The 18257-nt window shown below is 55.1% G+C and overlaps 1 protein-coding gene across 1 annotated transcript in view; it reads left to right on the forward strand.

Annotated features, from left to right (window-relative positions):
* DPYD (dihydropyrimidine dehydrogenase) overlaps positions 1-4037 on the forward strand; it is a 521728-nt gene extending 517691 nt beyond the window's left edge. The window contains exons 22-23 of the mRNA XM_037051359.1: positions 1622-1762; positions 3423-4037. Of these exons, the coding sequence (XP_036907254.1) occupies positions 1622-1762; positions 3423-3587 (306 nt within the window). The 3' untranslated portion in view covers positions 3588-4037. The remainder of the gene's footprint in view (positions 1-1621; positions 1763-3422) is intronic.
* Positions 4038-18257: the final 14220 nt, after the last annotated feature.

Consider the following 18257-nt stretch of genomic DNA (forward strand, 5'->3'; position numbering starts at 1 on the left):
AAGCCCTGAACGCTGGACTGAAAGGCGAGACCGCACTTCAGCAGCAGCCGGTGGAGTGAGCGGGGAGTCAGGTCTGTGCGGTGAGGCCGACAGCATGGCGGGGGGACGGGGGGTAGGGAGGGGAGGGCGTGGGAGGAGGCTTGAGGGGGCCCTTCCACTGCGCCAGAGAAGCCCACGGGCCGCGGCGAGCGACCACAGTGCATGCGGGAAGACCGTCAGAAGGTGTTGCAGAGCCAGAACCAAACATTCAGCGACAGGTGCGACCCGGGCCGTTGGAAGAAGTCTCAGGGAAACACAACTCCGAAAGGGCGAGGCTGGGAGCGTGGAAAGCCCTAGCAGAGCTCACAAGCGTAAGAACATCACTAGGCCCAGCTCTGTGATGGGTTCCATGTGTGGGGAAACTGAGGCAGAGCCCTCACCGTGCGGCCGACGAGGGGGCCTCTGGAGCTGGCGAGGGCAGTGGGAAGGGAGACACTGATTCCGACGCCTGGTGCCCGCGGCCGGTGGACTGCGCGGTCTAGCTGCACTGACACCGTCACCTCAACCGAAGGGAAAGCGTGAGGACAGTGGGGTGGGCCTCCCATCACCCTGGAGAGGCGCACGTATACAACGCACGCGATAGCGTAGACTTTGCTTCAGTTTGAGAACTCAAGGTTGGGGGCGTATCGGCACCAAGAGCTGAAACCAAAAGAAAGGGTAACCCAGGCCCTTAAAGGGGGAACAGAACATAGAGCGCCAAGGAGACGAGGGGGGAGGAGGGCTGGAAGGGAGAGGCAAACCTCTGTGAGCTGGACCTCGAACCCAAACAGAAGGTTCTCTGGGTAAACGTTAGAAACAAAAGCAGAAAATCTTGACGGCATACTAATTTGACAAACATTGTTACACTCCTCTGTTTTGTTTTACGAAACAAAGTGTTTCTTATTGTTGATGAAACATCTGTGCTTCGCGTAGTAAGCACGCTCTTAATTAATGTGAAGAACAAAGCCGTGTGTAGCCGCGCGCAATGCTTCCGTGGTGAATGAAGAACAGCCTAGTCCTCGCAAAGGAAAAGAGCAGCTCGTTTAGCTATTAGATGAGCCTAATCAATTAACATAAATTAGAATTTTTAAATAATGCAACGTACTCTTCAGGACGTGACAGGTGGGCATGCTAAATGGAAATCTAGAATCCAAAGGCAGCGATACGGACGCAAAGCACTCGGGTTTTTCTTTCCCTCACGCCCCGCAATCTAGAGACTTCAGTCGAAGTGCATTACCCTGCGTCGCTGTTCAAGCCTTTTGTATATACTTCACGGTCCCAAATTGAGAAAGAGCAAGCCACCACCTCCAGAAAGGGCGTTGCTTCTTCTGTCCACAGAAACAGTGTTCAGGCAGCAGGGAAACTGTTGAGCGCGGTTCCTAAGGCCTTGCGTTTCTAAGCCAGGCTCGTACACTGCCCACCGTCCCGAGGGCACACCTGTGGAAGCTGCAGTGGCGGAAGGTACACGCACCTGCGAGCACCGCAATAAACCAAAGCCTCCCAGGTTACCTAGTGCAACATCACACGAAAGCAGGGGCGCCTGGACTGACCCCGGTCAGTTATCCCAGCGAGCGCAGAGAGTGACTCAGGGCCTGTCTTGCAGGATGTCATCGGAAGGGCGCTGCCATACCTGGGGACCTTCAAGGACCTGAGCACCATGGAGCAGGTGGTGGCCATGATCGACGAAGAAATGTGCATCAACTGTGGCAAATGCTACTTGACCTGTAACGACTCCGGCTACCAGGTAAGAACTCTGCACCGAGCAGGACGCTGGGGGGCACACTTCCTCCGGCTTTCGTAACAGAAAAGGGTGTTGTGTTGCCAAGTCCGCGATTCAGACCAGGCGTGCCAACAGGGGCCCCCCGCCCCCGGCCACGGCCCCTCGCCCTCGTGGTGCAGTGTCTTTAGGTAGAGGGAAGCCACACCTGACAGTAAGGGTGCCACCGTTCCTTGCGTGGCGTCACCTTAACACGGTGTCATCACCTGTGATGCTGGAGGGGAGGTTCCAACCCAAGAGAGAATGTCAGCCAGTCACGGACATTGGGAAGCTCCGTGGTTCGGCACATCACTCTGAAAGGACATGATTCCTTCTGCCGAAAGAAGTCTCCCCGACCCACTGTCGATGGGGCGTCGGCTGCACTGAGAACGGAGAAGCAGCTCCCCAGATTGCTGGGCGGGCTGGGAGCCAGAGCACCCCTGTTCTGGAAAAGCCCCCAAGTCGGTTCTTCCCGGGGCCTCTCCCTCGGAGGGGCAGCGACCAGAAAGAGGGCACCCCTGCCTGCAGGCTACACATGCAGAATAGTAATGTTTATACTTGGCTTCTCAACCTAAAGAAGTAAATGGAATTGTCAAGATAGATAAAATGGCCCATTTTTAAGACTGAAGTTCGCTGACCTCCTTCAGCCCAGGAGAAGGTCCGTGTTGCTCAAGACGGGATTTTGCATGTTCTGACCACCTGATAGAGGTGATATATTTTAATTTTTTTTAAATTCCTTCAGCCTTAATTTGACATTAGTCCTAGACCAACTTTTTAACCAATGTGTCACATTTGGGGGGGCGGCGCTGAAAGGTGCCTCTAACAGTTGTTTTGAAATAACTATTCTTTTGACACATTGACTTTTCTGTTGTCTTCTCCCTAATTAACCAATCAGAGAGTGGTCAGCAGGCCCTATGGCTAAGGTCGCACAGAGCGTAGGGTTCGGGTATCTATCGTCTTCGAGGTTTTGACTCCCGTGTGGGCACCCTCGCCTTGGCTCCACGTCACTGAGAGTGACCTTATTCATGACGGGGCAGGAAGGGAGGGAGAGGGGAAGTATGCACCCCCAAGTTTCTCAACATCCGGACCTGGTTCTGAGCCAGAGGCCCCCCCGCCCTGGTCCCCACAGTCGGGCAGTGACAGGTGGGGACAGCTGGGGAAGCCAGGTGTCCCAGCCTTGGGTCTTCGGTGACTTTCCCACTGTGCGGTGGGACTCTGCGTGGAAACCCTCAAACCTCAAAGTTGGCTGCTAAGCTGATTGTTTTCCCACGGCTTTCCTCTCAGAACCACACACATCCTTTGAAATCCAAACAGGTGCACCCTCACCCCCATGCAGGTGAGGAGGAAGAAGAGGGGTGCGGGGCCCCATGTGGGGTCCTCCATCCGGTCAGACTGCAGAGGGTCCCTGCTCAGACCAGGGACAGGGCCACGTGTGCCAATCTGCAGCAAACACGAGGAGCTGGGAGCTGAGCTGAGCTGAGCTCAGCCGTGGCTCTGTCCGCCCCAACACTGGGTACGTTCGTTGTCCCCACAGCCAGCTCACCGCAGGGGACAAGAGCCTGGTGCTCCCCCTCCCCTGTGTTGGGGGCACGGGGGCATCCGTGGCCTTGGGGGTGGTGACAGCCGCGCTCTCCGTTTCTGTCTGCAGGCCATCCAGTTTCACCCGGAGACCCACCTGCCCACCGTGTCGGAAAGCTGCACCGGCTGCACGCTGTGTCTCAGTGTCTGTCCCATCATTGACTGCATCCGGATGGTTGCCAGGACAACACCGTACGAACCCAAGAGAGGCTTGCCCTTGGCCGTGAGGGCGTAGTGCTGAGGTGATTGTCAAAACCCTCCTGTGAGCTCCAAGCCACCCACACATATATGTCTTTTTAATTGTGACCATGTGGCCCAGCACTTTCAAATCAGAGCAAACACCTAATTTCCAGATAGAAATCTCATATCTAGACACATTTCTAAATAATCAGAAAAACAAGTTGGCTACCAGTGATCATTCAACGATCATAACATTGCGAGAAATCTTAAATCGCTGTGGCCATTAACGCCACAATTTCCAAATTGCCCTGTGCTCTTTCATTTCTAATTGTAAGTGAAATTAAGGATTTTAGGAGCAAGTACAATTAACATATAAAAAATGTTTCCGAGGAAACATTTTATGATTAAAAATTACACTTAATTTTAACACTGTTTCTAAGCAAATATAATTAGCTCCAGAAAGCACAGAAGAACAAAGCGAAATCATTTTTTACAGTGCCAGGGGGAAAAAAATAAAGCCTGAGGGGGTTCGACAAACTTTGTAGAAACCCCTCTGCTGGCGCAGCTCCCTGTGGGCAGTAGGTGCTGGGAGCCGTCAGCGCCAGGGCCGCTCACCGCTCAGGCCGGAGACCGGCGTCCAGACCCCACCAGGGAACCGGCGTGACGTTCCTCTTTAAATATTTAAACTATGCTCCCAACGAGATGCAAAGTTTGATTAGAGCTCGGGCAAAAGCCGCCTGTTCACCGCACACAAATCTGCTCTCTCTGATTTTAATAATAACCTTCATTACAGCAATTAACATCCGAACAGCATCCAAATTATACAGCGGCGGGTCACGTGCTGCGCGGTTCACGAATGACAAGTGAACCGTTGGCAGCGTTGGCCACAGGAGCGAAAGCAGCCCCCCCGCCCCACCCAGTCCTTCTTGGAGCATTTATGTTAAGTTTCAGGAGTCATGGAGTAAAAAAGAAATCTATTTTTTCTGTGATTGCCAAACAGTACTTTTACATTTCTCTGTTTTTATCATCGGGCACACAGCCCCATATATTCATGTATCTCTTCTTTGTGGCATATTTTCGTATGAATTCAGAACTAGTGAATCTTTAAAGCACAGTTCATGGCGTGCTTCTGTGATGAATGCGAGGCGGAGAAGACGTTTGATTATGCGCTTTTACAAATGAACATTGACCGCGAAATCTCGGTGATGGAATAATATCAAATAAAATTCCACGAAGCACTTGAACACACTCGGTCCCTTGCTGCCTCCTTTGCCACTGCGTCACACGTCCCCCGTGGGAGGTGGCGCAGAGCCCCGTGAACCCCCGCCACCCGTGGGCAATCCAGATGCAGCGGAACCTAACGAGGGGAAGGGCGGGGTCGCCGTGTGAGGGCGCCGCTGCCTCTCCCGCTGACTCAGGCGCCCCCGCCGAGTCCAGTCCTCCTCGGCCAACGTGTGTCTTTCTCGGGCCACAGGCCAGGCCCCTCACGGTGGCTCAGTGGCAGAGGTTCGTGGAAGTGGCAGCCTTCCATCAAAGGTGCCAACTCCATGATAAGAAACTCCCATGTCACTTAATGTGTCGGTCTCCATCGTTGTGAGATGCTAAGGGCTCAGAGGCACTGACTCGCTTTTGTCACCGTGAAGGCATCTTGCCTATTCGCCTTGGTAACAGAGTTGTCCAAAATAGAAATTTGCCAGGGCCCCGGGACACCAACGGGGGGCGTGTCCCGCGACAGGACAAGAGCCGGTTCCTGCGGGAGCGTCTCAGCCCGTTGGGACCTCACGGAAAGACGTCAGGGCAGGTGCACCGGGGCCCCTCAGTGGGCTGGCTGAACACGGGCAGTGTGGACATGGCCCTCGCTCTGCTCTGGACCCTCCGCTGTGGAGCAGAGCCGCCAGGGAGCAGGGCTTCGTGAGGCCGCCGTGGCCCGTGACGTCACAGCACTTTGCCCCCACACACCTTTGTCTCCGTGCGTCCACTTCGTGCCTTACACTAAGAGGCCTTTCTCCTCCGTGTCGTTTGTAGGAGACGTAGTTGAACTTGGCAGGGGTGGCTGGCAGAGAGACTCAGAATAGAGGGAGAAGCAGAGACACCTAATTCCATCCAGCGAGAGAGACCCCGGGCCGCTGGCCCCAGTTCACACATGCCCACGGCTCCTCGGGCATGGATGAAGACATAGGACCAGACCAAGGAGTCCGGTTAGTGAGTGTTTCCTGGGCCTACGAGGCTGTGCTAAACGTCCTACGAAAGTGACGGTGAATGTTCTATGCCAGCGTGGCCAGGCCGCAGCGCCCGGTACTTGAGCAAGCGGTATTCCCGATGTTCCTCTGAGGGTGGTTTGGGATGAGATTCCCATGTGAACTGGTAGACTCCCAGTGAAGCAGATTGCCCTCCCCAGGGTGGGTGGGCCTTGTCTAATCAGTTGAAGGGCTGGCTCGACCCAAAGGCCAGCCCTCCCTGAACAAGAGGGACCTCTCCGCAGACGCCTTTGGCCTCCCTCTGCAGCATCCGCTCTGCCCGGCTCCCCAGCAGGCTGTCCCAGCTCTCAGACTGTGAGCCTTTCCTGAACCACCAGCCAACCAGCCTCCCCTGTGGATTTTGGACTCACCAAGCCTCCACGGTCACAGGGGCCAGCTCCCTAAAATGTAAATCTTCACACACACACACACACACACACACACACGTGTGTGTGTACACTATTCTGTTTCTCTGGAGAGCTCTCAGTAATACAAGATAATATTATCTGGTTTGAATGTTCAAAGGAGCAGAGGTGGGTTCTGTTGGTTTTTTGCCCCATTAACCACCGAGGCCACGGGCCCTTAAAGAGTCCGAGTGACTTGTCCCAGGTCACGTAGCTGGTGAGGTGTGCTGGTTGCGTCCGTTGTGCTTCTCCTCCTGTGTTGAGCCCCTCACTGCTCACCTAGAGTTTATCAAGCACCTGCCGAGCACGGGCCAAGGGCTGAAGGTGTGAGCCCAAATGGTGTTAGTTCCCTAAACTCCCCACGTGGGGTCCTCGGGGAGACGGGCCTGTGACCGCTACTCCAGCAGGCCTGGCGAGCGCTAGGAAGACCACCTGCAGAGGAGAGACATACCTGTAAGGCCTTTGCCCCGAGCAAGAGGATAAGTTAAGCTAAGTGATTAGCTCATTTTTAAAAAGTGTCCTAAATAGGGAAAGGGAGAAAAGCATCTCTAGTTGTGGAAACGAGAAAAGCACAGGGGTGGGGCGAGTCTGGAATGATCCGGAAGGATGAGAGCCGGGCGGTGGCCGGAGCACACTGAAGGTGCGCTGGGAGGGGAGACAGGTCCGAACGGCCTTCGGATCCCCCAGGGAGCCACGCCCAGTGTTCTGCTCCTTCGCCCACTTCAAAGGCCGAGTCCCTCCCTGATGCCCAGCAAGGGCTGGCCGGTGACAACTCGTCTGTGAGACAGACGCGGTCGCTGCCTACTGAGCCTCCACCTTAGTGGAGGCCACAAAGAACAAGCGAACAAGCAAAGTGTGAACGCGTGGCAGGTGCTCTGTGACCTGCAGGAACGGGATCCTCGCTTTGGCTCAGACGTGGAAGGCCTGGGGCCCCGCCTGCATCTGGCTCCCAGCGACTGCCCTGGAGACCGGGGTTGGGGCTTCGAACAGGCTCAGGGCCCCTGGGCCCATCGCACGGGGAGCGCCCTGCAGACGATGGAGGGGCGTTTCTGTTTGGCGAGGCTGCGGTCACATCAACAGACCCTTAGGAGATAACAGGCACGGGGCTCCCTAACGGGACAGAGTGTCACACGCCCTCCTCCGAAGAATCACAACGGGAACGCAGAGAGAGATTCTGCAAGAAGGGGTGGGTCTGGGAGAGGCCTGCTCCTATGGGGAGACAAACTGAACCTCTGTGTCCCACTCATCAAACTTGCCTTGCGAACTGCAACCAGATCAGGGTGGCCTCAGTCCTCAGAGCCTGTGCAGCCCGTGGGGTTGCATCAGCATCAGGAAACCAACGCCCCTCCCTCCCTCCCTCCCTCCCTCCCTCCCTCCCTCCTTCCTTCCTTCCTTCCAACAAATACCTGCAGCATGCCCTGGCCGGTGTGGCTCAGTTGATTGGAGCATCTCCAGTAAACCAAATGGTCGTGGGTTCAGTTCCCGGTCAGAGCATGCACCTAGATTGCGGGTCCAGTCCGCAGTAGAGGCACATGGGAGGGGCAACCAATTGATGTTTCTCTCTTCTCATCAGTGTCTCCCTCCCTCTCTCTCCCTCCCTCCCTTCCTCTCTCTCTCAAATCAATGAGCATGTCCTTGGGACAGGATTAAAAATAATAATAACAGTAATACACAAACGCACAGTGCGTATTCCAGGCCTCGGCAATTTCGACAGACAGACAGACAAGACCTCGGCTCACAAGGAGGCTGTGGTCGCTCTCCCCAGCCTCCGGAGTTCCCCAGGACACTCTCGGAAGCCCCCACTGCGGGAGAAAGAAGGCGGGCCTGGCGTCAGAGCTGGTCTGAGGCTCCCTTTGGCAGCAGTGACTGATGGAAGCTCTGGGGCGGCTGTGTGATCAGGTCCTGGGACCACACTGAGCAAACAGTGAGCCCACCCCAGACTTCCCTCCCTGGCCCTTCTCTCTTCTTCCTCCCTCGCTGGTGTCTGTGCCTGTTTCTGGTGTGTCTGGTCCCCTTTAGGACCAAGGGACACACTTGCAGAGCGAGCGCCCAGCCAGGTGGCATTCGACACTGGGCGGAAGGGCAGGTTTCTGTCTGTGTGGAACTCACAGGCATCTACACTGCAAATAAAGAACAGCATGTGTGTGTGCTGGTGACAAGGGCGCCCTGGGGGATGTCATTGTCACTTCTTCCTCCTGGCAAACGGGTCAAAACCTCTAGCTTGTTCTTGACAGACCTCTTAGGAGGCCTTTTATTATCATCCCGCCTGGGAGTGTCTTAGGGACTTTGCCAGCAACAGCCCATTTAACCCTGACCATGCAAAGGGCGGGGTGAGGCCGTCGGTCCCAGGGCTCCTGGGAAGGGACTGTGCATCTCACACTGCTCTGATCAGGAAGCCCTCGTCCTCCTCTCATGCTGTCAAACCCCGCCTAGCCCAACAGCCCACCTCACGCCTCATGCAGGCTGCCCATTGGCTGCGTGGGGGTCACGGGGGGTCACAGGGAAGCTTCGCTTGGATCGGCTGGTGAGGACATTTCTCTGCTCGGACACCTTGCAGTCAGAACCCTTGCATGGCTTCTAGACCAGGGCCACGCCCAGGCAGCTGGCTCCGGGGTTGCCGGGGAGCAAAGCCACAGCCAGCCACTAACCACGTTGTCTGTGGTGCTGTCACAGTGACCAAGCGGCCTGGTCAGGTTGTGACCAGGACTGGAGGGACACTGCTCTCTGTCACTGCACAGGAGGGTAGCTGACCCCTGAGGTAAAACCAGCAGCAGCTGCCCCTTGGGCGGGGCTCCGTCTCAGGGGGCGGGGGAAGCAGAAGCCTGCCTGGCCCTGTGGCACAGGCATCTCTCCCCGGTTCCGCAGAGCCCCTCCCGAGTCAGCCCAGACCCTCCCCAACTGTGTCAGCGCCCCCTCGCCCAGCTGTCGGACAGCCATACTGAGTCGGCCCCGACCTCTCTACAGAGACACTGTCTGCTGTCACAGGGTGCTCCTGGCGTCCACCCAGGGCAGGAACTCTTTGCCTGCGTGCCCCCAAGGCCAGCCACCGTGAGAGTGAGACAGCAGGCGTGTTGTAAATATTTTTATGTGACTGTCATCAGCCTGATGTGCCTGGACCGGGGAAAACAGTGAAGCAGACTGAAACAGGGATTCTGCTTCAGGGAGAAAAACTCTAGGGAGAGGCCCTTCCCCACCTGACAATAGACAAGTCAGCTCAGCCTCCTGGGGCTCTCTGTGCTCAGAGGCAGGGAGACTGGGGGGACACTGGGAGGCAGCCACTGCCGCCTACATGCAGTCCTCCAGGGTTGGCGGCCCCCACCCCTCAGTCTGGAGGGCTCGTTAGCACCCACACGGCTACTGACTTCAGGTCTCGGGGCAAACGCCTGTGCCCTCCTCCACAAACACAGTTACAGAGAACAGGGTTGCGGGAAGAACTAGGCCCCCTGCGCACCACTCTCCCCTCGCCAGGCAAGGAACGCACGGCAGTCAAGCAGGGGAGTGGGTTAGATGTGGGAATCCTCGCTGACGTCAAGTTCTGGCAGTGTGGAGCACCTGGGCTGCACGCCCCCTGCCCTGGCCTGAGTCCCCTCCCCCCACGGGGCTGTGATGGTTTCTTCTGTGCCAGAACCTCGGGGGCTCCTCACTGAGCGAACACCTGCCCAGCGTCGGTGCCCGTTCTCTGAACCACCCTGGCCTCAGCACCATGTCTTGCTCGGGCCCGGGAGCCTGTGTCTCTTTAACACAAGTCACATGGCTGCCGTGATGCGTTGTGAACGGTCCTTTAGCCCGAGTCCCAGCGGCGGTGTCTCATTTCCAATGTGTATGAGAAAGGCAGGCGGCAGCCCTGGAAATGTCCCATGGCCTAGGTTGGGAGACACAGCGGGCGGCGCGGGGACAGCCCCGTCAACACTGAACTCGAAACCAAAGGGAGGTGTGGGTACGAACCCAGGTCTCCAGGGCACAGAGGCCTTACTGGAACCTGGCGTGTTAGGACCACAGGCCACATTCCGATCTCACGGGGGAGGTCAGCCCTTGGACTGAACTCTGATGGCCCACATAGTCTCCAAGTCTTGACTCTCGGCCTCAAGGGCGCAGGCGGAGGCTGCGTTCCGTGAGGCAAGGCATCGCCCCGGTCCGTCTCCACGGTGGCCTTGGTCTGCTCAGCGCCAGGTCTCGGGGTCTGGGGAGCAGGTGTCCAGGGGTGCCAGCCCGGGAGGAAGCGTGGAGAACGCCGGCCAGCTCGCCTCACTATTCCGCAGTCCTCTGTGGGTGGCGCTGGTTCCGAATCCCTTATCCACAGAGATCGGGCCACGGGGGTCACGCACTCAGCCGTCCTGTGAAAGAACCAAAGGAAGGATCGCCAAGCAGCCAGCGAGGTTTAGTGCGTCTGGTGGGGCATTGCATCGGCCTGAGCAAGGCTGGGTCCCCTTCAATGAGTGCAAGTCAGCAACGGCTTTGCCACCCACCAGTAACCAGACAGCTGCAGAACCAGAGACAATAATGCATGCATTTGCTCTCTTCACATTCGAAAATCTCCCCTTTTTTCCTCCAAAGCCATTACCGAATGTTACCAAGGTATAAATTTCCACCCACGGGTGGTGGTTTACCCTCCGAACGGAAGACAGGAGCAAAATTCAGCGGGAAACTGATGACTGAAGCTTCCCACCCTGCGGAACCCATCACGAACTTAAAACAAAAGTGCTTTCATCTCTCGTCATACATTCTTGACACTCAAAAAACCTGCCTGTCAAATATTAGCTTAAAAAGAGAAAAAAAAATACATCCTGCTATGAAAATAGTCGTCAACATGCAATTTCACCAGGAAATAAAAAGCCCGCAGTCCGGGCACCTGTGATGTTCACACGTGCGTGGCAGGGGACTCGCTCCCTACCCCACGGGCTGTTCTCTCTGTTCCACGTTCTCGAGGCTTCGTGCTCGTCAGCCCTCACGGGAAACAGGCTCGAACGCCGTGGTCAAGGCTGACGGACGTGGCGCGTACCTGGGAGCTCGTGGTTCACGGGAAGTGAGTAACGAGGCTCAGGCTCGTAGCTGGCGTCAAGCCGTACGTGGAATCCTCCAGTCCGATTATCCAGAGCCTGTCAGAGTGCCCTGATGGGAGGGACCGGGGGAGACACGGACAACAGCCGTGGGCAGAGTGACCATCATCTTGTTGGCTACCAAGACCTCGTTGAGTGACTGCAGATCCGACTTGGCCGCTTCTGGCAAAGAAGGAAAGGAGGCCGTTCTGGGAAACGGGGGGGCTCCATTTTTACTTAAACGTGAGCTCTCCTAGTAGAAGGAAGAAAGAAAACGTTTTGATCTTCCCGGGCTCGCCCCTCGCCTCTACGTTCGGGAGTCAGCAGCTCCTCGAACAAGAGCCTGCTTGGTTTGGCCACTCCAAACACTGCTCGGTATCGCAGGCGCATCTCGGTTTTCCGACAGATCACCGCTTGATCACGTTGTCCGCCGTGGTGCTTCTTACGTGAGTAAAAACACAGCCCACCAAATGAATGCATAGTCTGTATTTAACGCGGGGCCAGGAACCGCGAGGCTCCAGGGCCACCCAGTCTCCTCCGTCGGCACCCCTTTCCGGTGCCCGGTGACCATGCGGTGCCACGCGCAGCCCAGCGATGCAGATGCTCGTTCGGAGATGGCACGTGTCCTCTCACTGCCCGCTCCTCTTTCCCAAGATCAGCTCTTGTGCCCACCCGTGCCCGGGTGCAGCTCCTGGCACAGGGCAGGGGCTCCCTGAGCACTTGCTGGGTGAGCTCAGCCAGGTTTCGTTGTGTGGGACGGTGCCGGACAGGGAGGGGGTCCCAGAGACTCGACCAGGGGAGGCAGGCAGGAGCCTGTGAAACCCTCCAGGGCGAACAAGACCCCCCCTGGGGCAGGGTCTTCTCTGACATTTATCATTGTTTTGTTTTTGAATGATAAAAGCGAGTCATGGCTATCATGGAAAAGTCGTGGTGGGGGAATAAGAGAAGAGAGATCACCTGAAATCGTACCACCCAGCGGACATTTTGGTACAAAATCTTCCCGGGTTCTTTTCTGTGTGTGAGAGATGTCTTTATTTTTACAAAAATGCAATCACATAAAAACTTCCCTTTAAAAGAAGCTGTCAAGGAAAAGGCAAGCCATAGACACGGGAAACTATTATTTATCATCATGGAAATATTGTGTGTGATGTCATGTAATACACACATATTTTATGTGTAATATACACACAAGAGGACTTGTTTCCAGAAAAAAATTAATTCTTATAACTCAAGAAAAAGACAAACTAAAAAAAATGAGCAACATGTTTAAATAAATACTCACCAAAGAGATACAAATAGCCAATAAGCAGACGGAGAGATGCTCAGTATCATTCATCATAATACTAATTAATTGCAAATTAAAAACGCAGAGATATACCACCACACGCCCACTAAAATGGCCAAGTTTTTATTTTAAGTGACAGTATTCAGGTCGGCAAGACTGTGCAGCGACTGGGTTGCTCCTGCCTTGCTGACGGGAACGTGACCATGTTCCACCAGCCTGTCACCCAGGTTGACGGCACCCAGCGAACACACACTCACCACAAACACACACTCAGCACAAATGCGCACCCACCAGTTGAGTGCGAGTATGTCCCAGCAGCCCCTTTCCTGACAGGGAAGCTGGGCATGACCCCATGTCCCCCCCACAGGGACGGATGAGGTGCTGAGCCTCCATCCAGGTTGAAGACTGTCAGCCACAGAAACGAAGGGACCGCCCCCAGTCTGTCCAGGGACCATGCAGGAGAGACAGCAGACCGAGGGCTGCGTGCTGGCTGGTTCTGTGCGGAGAAAGGCTGGCAAAGAGCTTTTCTCTCTGTGGCAGTCGAAGGGAAGTCAGCGGTGGCCTGGGCGGGGGTGACGGGAAGGCGACGAGGATGCCTTTGGGGAGGTGGGACGTCCCTTGCTTTGACCATGATGGGGGTCACATCGGACAACACATTTTAAAAACATTCATCGGAACCAGGCACGTCAAATACGTGCGTTTTGTAGTGTGTAAATTGTACATCAGCCAACTCGTTCCTAAAACCTTAATCACACAAACCTGCTGTTTCCGCCCGATGGTCCCTGAAGAGACAGCAACACCCGTTTTCTGCATCCGTGCAGGCGTGTCTCGGGCGTGGCTCGTGATAACTTCCCAATAGTTCCCTCTGCAACTGCAGCACAATTTCTTTAACTGGACGATTCAACGGTGCGACATTTAAATTTTCACCATTTTTTACTGTTATGTAGGGTCTGAGGTGGCCTGTCTTTGGAAAGGTGAGCTCAAATAACCAACAGGAAAGTCCTGGAGGGAGCAGCAGAGAGATGCTGAAACTGGAGGAGGAGATGTCCGTCAAATGGCAGGCATCGAGAACCCTGCCCATTCAGAGGGCTCCGGAAGGTGTCTTCAACTGCAGAGTGAGGTCCGGGACCTCACAGGGACGAGGGGGAGGCGCCTGACGAGAAGGGGGTCCTGGCATTGGCCACAGCATCGTGGCCCTGGAGGACCTGATGCCGAGTGAGAGGAGCCCGGCAGAGAAAGGAAAATACTGCCCGACCTCCCCCCGAGGTGGCATCTAAGAAAGGGGGACGCGCGGGTGCAGGGAGTGGAGGCTGATTGTGGGGGGCCGGACGGGGGCCGGACGGGGGCCTGGGGAGAGGTTGGTTGGTACGAGGGAAGTCGCGGCTCTGTGCTGTGCATCAGCCTGACTAATTTTCAGCGTGGTGGCTACCATTAAGAATACTGTGCTGAACACTGGAGATTCCCCAGAGTCGATTGCTGGGGCTCTCACTCCAAAAAGAAAAAGAAAAAAGAAAACGGTGCCTATGTGAGGAGCTGGATGTTAATTAACTGGGTTCCAGTGATCATTTCACTGTGCGTCTCTATCCAGTCATGCTGTCCTACACTTGAAATATGTATCATTTTTATTCTAAAACTAAACACAGGTGATTAAGAAAGGAAGTTTGGATTTTTTTTCTCACTCCCTGGACCAGACAGTAAAGAGGGACTATCTGGAAGATATCAGAAACATTTTAAGACAAGGAGCACAATGCCATTTGAGTTTTAGAAAGGTCACTTTGACATTTGGCTGGACGGCGGGCTGGGGCCTGTCCGGCTACTACAGCCGTGCCGGGGAGAGACCAGGTGTCAGAGCTGCAGACAAGAGCCCGGGAGGAGGGGACAATTGTGAGAGAGACCAGCGAGGAGTAGGCATGAGGAGGCCCAGGACGTCTGGGACGCCTGCTGGGAACCAGCAGAAGGCGGGCAGGGGACATGTGTGGGTCCAGATGAAGCCCGAAGTGACAGGGGTCTCTGTCAGAGGTGGAGACCCGCCACGGTCTGGGGTGGGGTGCGTCCTGAATGTCAGGGTAAACTCACCACGTGCGTGGGCCTGGAAGACTCTGTCATTGATGCAAGGACATTTTGGTTAGTATGTATTGCTGAATTATCTTATCTTAACAGTGGCCACACATTGGCGGTGGGTGGTGACGTCATTACCACCAAGAACACTCGTCCCCACTGTCTGGGCGGAGAACAATGGCCTGATCATTAACTCGGGTTTGCCACCCTGACCTGCTTCACGTTCGTGGTCTCCACTCCGGACAGGATTGGGTTCTGCAGGCGCAGGCTTGCCTTTCAGACCCCGGCCAGGGTCCACGCTGGAAACATCTCTCAGGTTTCCAGTGGGCAGCCGTCTATTCCTTTCCGTGCCTCGGCCCGTGTATTGGATTCACCAGAGGATTCGAGGTGAAGGCCGAGGATGACACTGAAAACACGTCACTTCCATTGTAGCTAGGAAAATCAGCTTTGGAACGAGGGAGGCCCCGTGCCGGGCTTTGTGTACAGACCTTTAGCTTTTCGTCTCAGCTGTTCTTTGTTGCCAGGACGACGGAATTAACCATTTCATTAGGAGCACTGCAGAGAAAGACTCGCAAGCACGCATGTCTGACTTGGAATGTGGTCTCGATTCGGGGTTCGAGGTCCCTGGCCGGTTGGAGTGATCGTTTTCACCTCCCCTCCCCTGTATTGAGCTCCGTGCTGCTCCAGGATGTTTAAAGCAAGGCTTTATATATTTTAAATTAAATTTCTATTGGCTACATTGGCTTGGCTGCCTTCGGATGTCCCCCGAGTGGCAAAACAGGCTTCAGGACCCAAGGCGGGCAGAAGCAGCGAGGAAGGAAATTTAATCCAAAAGAAAACAGTCGCCTGTCACAGGAGAAGTCGCTGGTTTGCCTTTACTGTCTTCAGGGCTCCACGGGGTGAAACGGCATGGCTGTGAATTCTGAGGACTGATCCATCATCAGAACAGGCCATTCCGGGGGCCCTGCTGTGCCCCGAGTGGGTGTGGGGGGAAGGCAGGAGATGTCCCAGGACAAGGGACAAGTCCCATGCCTTACTGTGCAAATAATACCAGAAGCAGGTAATTTTCCCCATTCCCCCCCATGCTGTGGAGACGAGTTTCCACACGTTTCCTATCTGGCTTTCATTTTAAAGGGGGAAAAAAGCAAATAATAATAGCAAACACTCTGTAAACGTTCCTGATTTTAAAGAGCAAGGCAAAAACTGCCCAGTGAACAGTAGAGCAGTTTGAGGAACCCGTTCTGTCTGGTGTCTGTGCACGTGCTCTCGCTGAACAAACGGAATCCTGTCCTTCGGAAAAGTCCCTGGTGCTCACTTCTGTCGTTTTGAACAGGCACCTCGCGTTAGGCAACTTCGCACAGTACCTAAAACCCACCGTCTCCCCTCACCGGGGAGAGGGCCGGTGTCGGGCAGAAGGCACCACCGGGCCCACCGTCCGGCTGAGGAGCCCCTGGGAGCCGGGGCGCAGGGAGGACCCGTGTGCCACTGCCACACACGGGCGGGGTCCCCTCCTCGGAGCCCCCGGGCGGGGCAAAGTGCCGCCCTTAGCCCTTCTGGTTCCGCTCCCACCGCTGTGGCAACAGCACCTAAAATATTTACATTCCTCCATGACATCCTGTCCTCGAAGGGAGAAGAAAGTCGGGGCGAATATCATTCACAATAATTAAACTCATAAAACAAGGAGGCAGATTCAAACCAGTGACATAAAATCTTTAAGAGCCAGGGAGGGTTCTGCGAGGCTGGGCGTGTGCCAGGAAGAATTCTGAGTGCTGAACGCCAGCCATTGAGTGGAGCAGGGGAGGGGGGGGCTTTCTACAGAACACGGCAGTGCGGGGGCGGGGGGGGAGTTCCTCTTTACTTTTGGAGTTTTTCTCTTTTTAGAACAACAGATTTATTGGATATAATTCCATGTCTGTATCCATCGTATAAACATCTATAGACCTCATCTGAAATGTACCACTGAGGTTTTTAGTATGTTCATAAGGTTGTGGAACGACCCCCACAGTCAAGCTGAGGGCATGTCCATCACTTGTGCACGTTAGCACTCACCCCCTAGGCCCCTCTCCTCGGCACCCTCACGGCACCCACACACCTGCTCCCAGGAACCCTCTCAGACACTCCCCGTCTCTGTGGGGTCACCTCTTCCCAACATTTCACAAAAGAGGAGTCATGTGTATGTGGCCTTTGGGGTCTGGCATCTCTCACTTCGCATCGTGTTTTGGAGGGTCACCCCTGCGGCAGCACGGACTCACACTTCCTGTCCTGCGGCCGAGCGACATTCCATCGCCCACGGACGGGCACCTGGGGCATCTACACCGGGCAGGGCTGTCTGCACCCGGGCTGTCGGGTCCCACCGCTGTGGACGCCTGCTTGCGGCTTTCCCGGGGCGTGTGTTTTCATTTGTCTCGCGCTTTGTTTGCTTTTAAGTTATTCTTATCTTCGGAAAAAAATAGAGGCAAGCATCTTCCAATGAGTAAAGACCTCGTGGAATTCGAAAATGGAATCCACGTCCCGAGATTCGTGCCTGAGAGACAGAGTGATTAATTCGGATAACATCGCCGGGGATTGTCAGCCACTCAGATAACAAAGATAGTCGGCTAATTCTTCTCTCCCTGATATTTGTTAAGTTCTTTGAAACCTTAACTTCTAAAAGTATGAAAAACATTTGCATAAAAGAAAGCTCATTATTAAAGTCTCAGAGAGAAATAATCCATCTATCTTATCTACTTATCCAGCATGTGCTTTGGAAATACTGCTTCTTTAGTGGAACTAATAACTTGGAAAAACAAGACAAAAGAACCCCGAGGGGGGCTGGTTTAGACGTTGAGGCGCTAATCCGAAAAAGCATTAACCCCTCCTGGCACGGCGGGCTGTCCCTGTCTCTGCTTTCCCGCGGTGACTGCACCAGGCCTGGCCCGTTTTTCATCTCCTCATGTGACTCTGCCGGTGACCAGATTGGTTGACTTTGCAATTAGAAGTGAGCACCACTCTTGTTTTTCTGGAGGGAGACCCTGTAGGGGTCCCCTGCCGGGGGGGGGGTCTGCTGTCTTGTATTGCAGGTGCGAGCTGGTCTCTGCTCTGAGCCGAAGAAAGGGCCTGTGGGAGTCGGGGTCCCCCTCTGAGTGCGGGAGCCCAGGGGGAGGCGGAGAGCGAGTTCTGGGCATCTCTCCACCGCAAAGCCCAGGGGTACCAAGCACAGGGGGCACGTCCACCTCACAATCCAACAGAAACCGCCCGGAGACCAGGTTGCGGAGGGGCTTCGGCCGCCACGTCTCACCTCCGCACCAGAGAGCAGCCCTTCCCCAACGCACGGACAGTCTGGGGTGGGACGCCCGTGGGCCTGCCCAGGGACACCTCTGGTCACAGAACTCCCACGGACACGCGCCCTCGGTGCAAACAATGAAGAAATTACAAGACCGTCTGCACCAGGCGCTGTCGGCCCCAGGAAACAGCTTCACAGCTGAACCTCCGAACATTCGGAGGTTTGCAGTTTCGGTGACGTTTTGCCTTCCCTGTGACTTAAACGCGTGCATTTCTTTTTTTTTTTTTAAAGATTTTATTTATTTATTTATTTTTAGAGGGGAAGGAGAGAGGGAGAGAAACATCAATGTATGGTTGCCTTTTGTGCATCCCCTGCTGGTAGTTAGCCTGCAAGGAACCGGTTTGCAACCCAGGCATGTGCCCTGACTGGGAATTGAACTGCGA

This window comes from Sturnira hondurensis, unplaced genomic scaffold, assembly GCF_014824575.4.
Source record: "Sturnira hondurensis isolate 20B ecotype Veracruz unplaced genomic scaffold, ASM1482457v3 Scaffold0007217, whole genome shotgun sequence".
Classification (NCBI taxonomy): Eukaryota; Metazoa; Chordata; class Mammalia; order Chiroptera; family Phyllostomidae; genus Sturnira; species Sturnira hondurensis.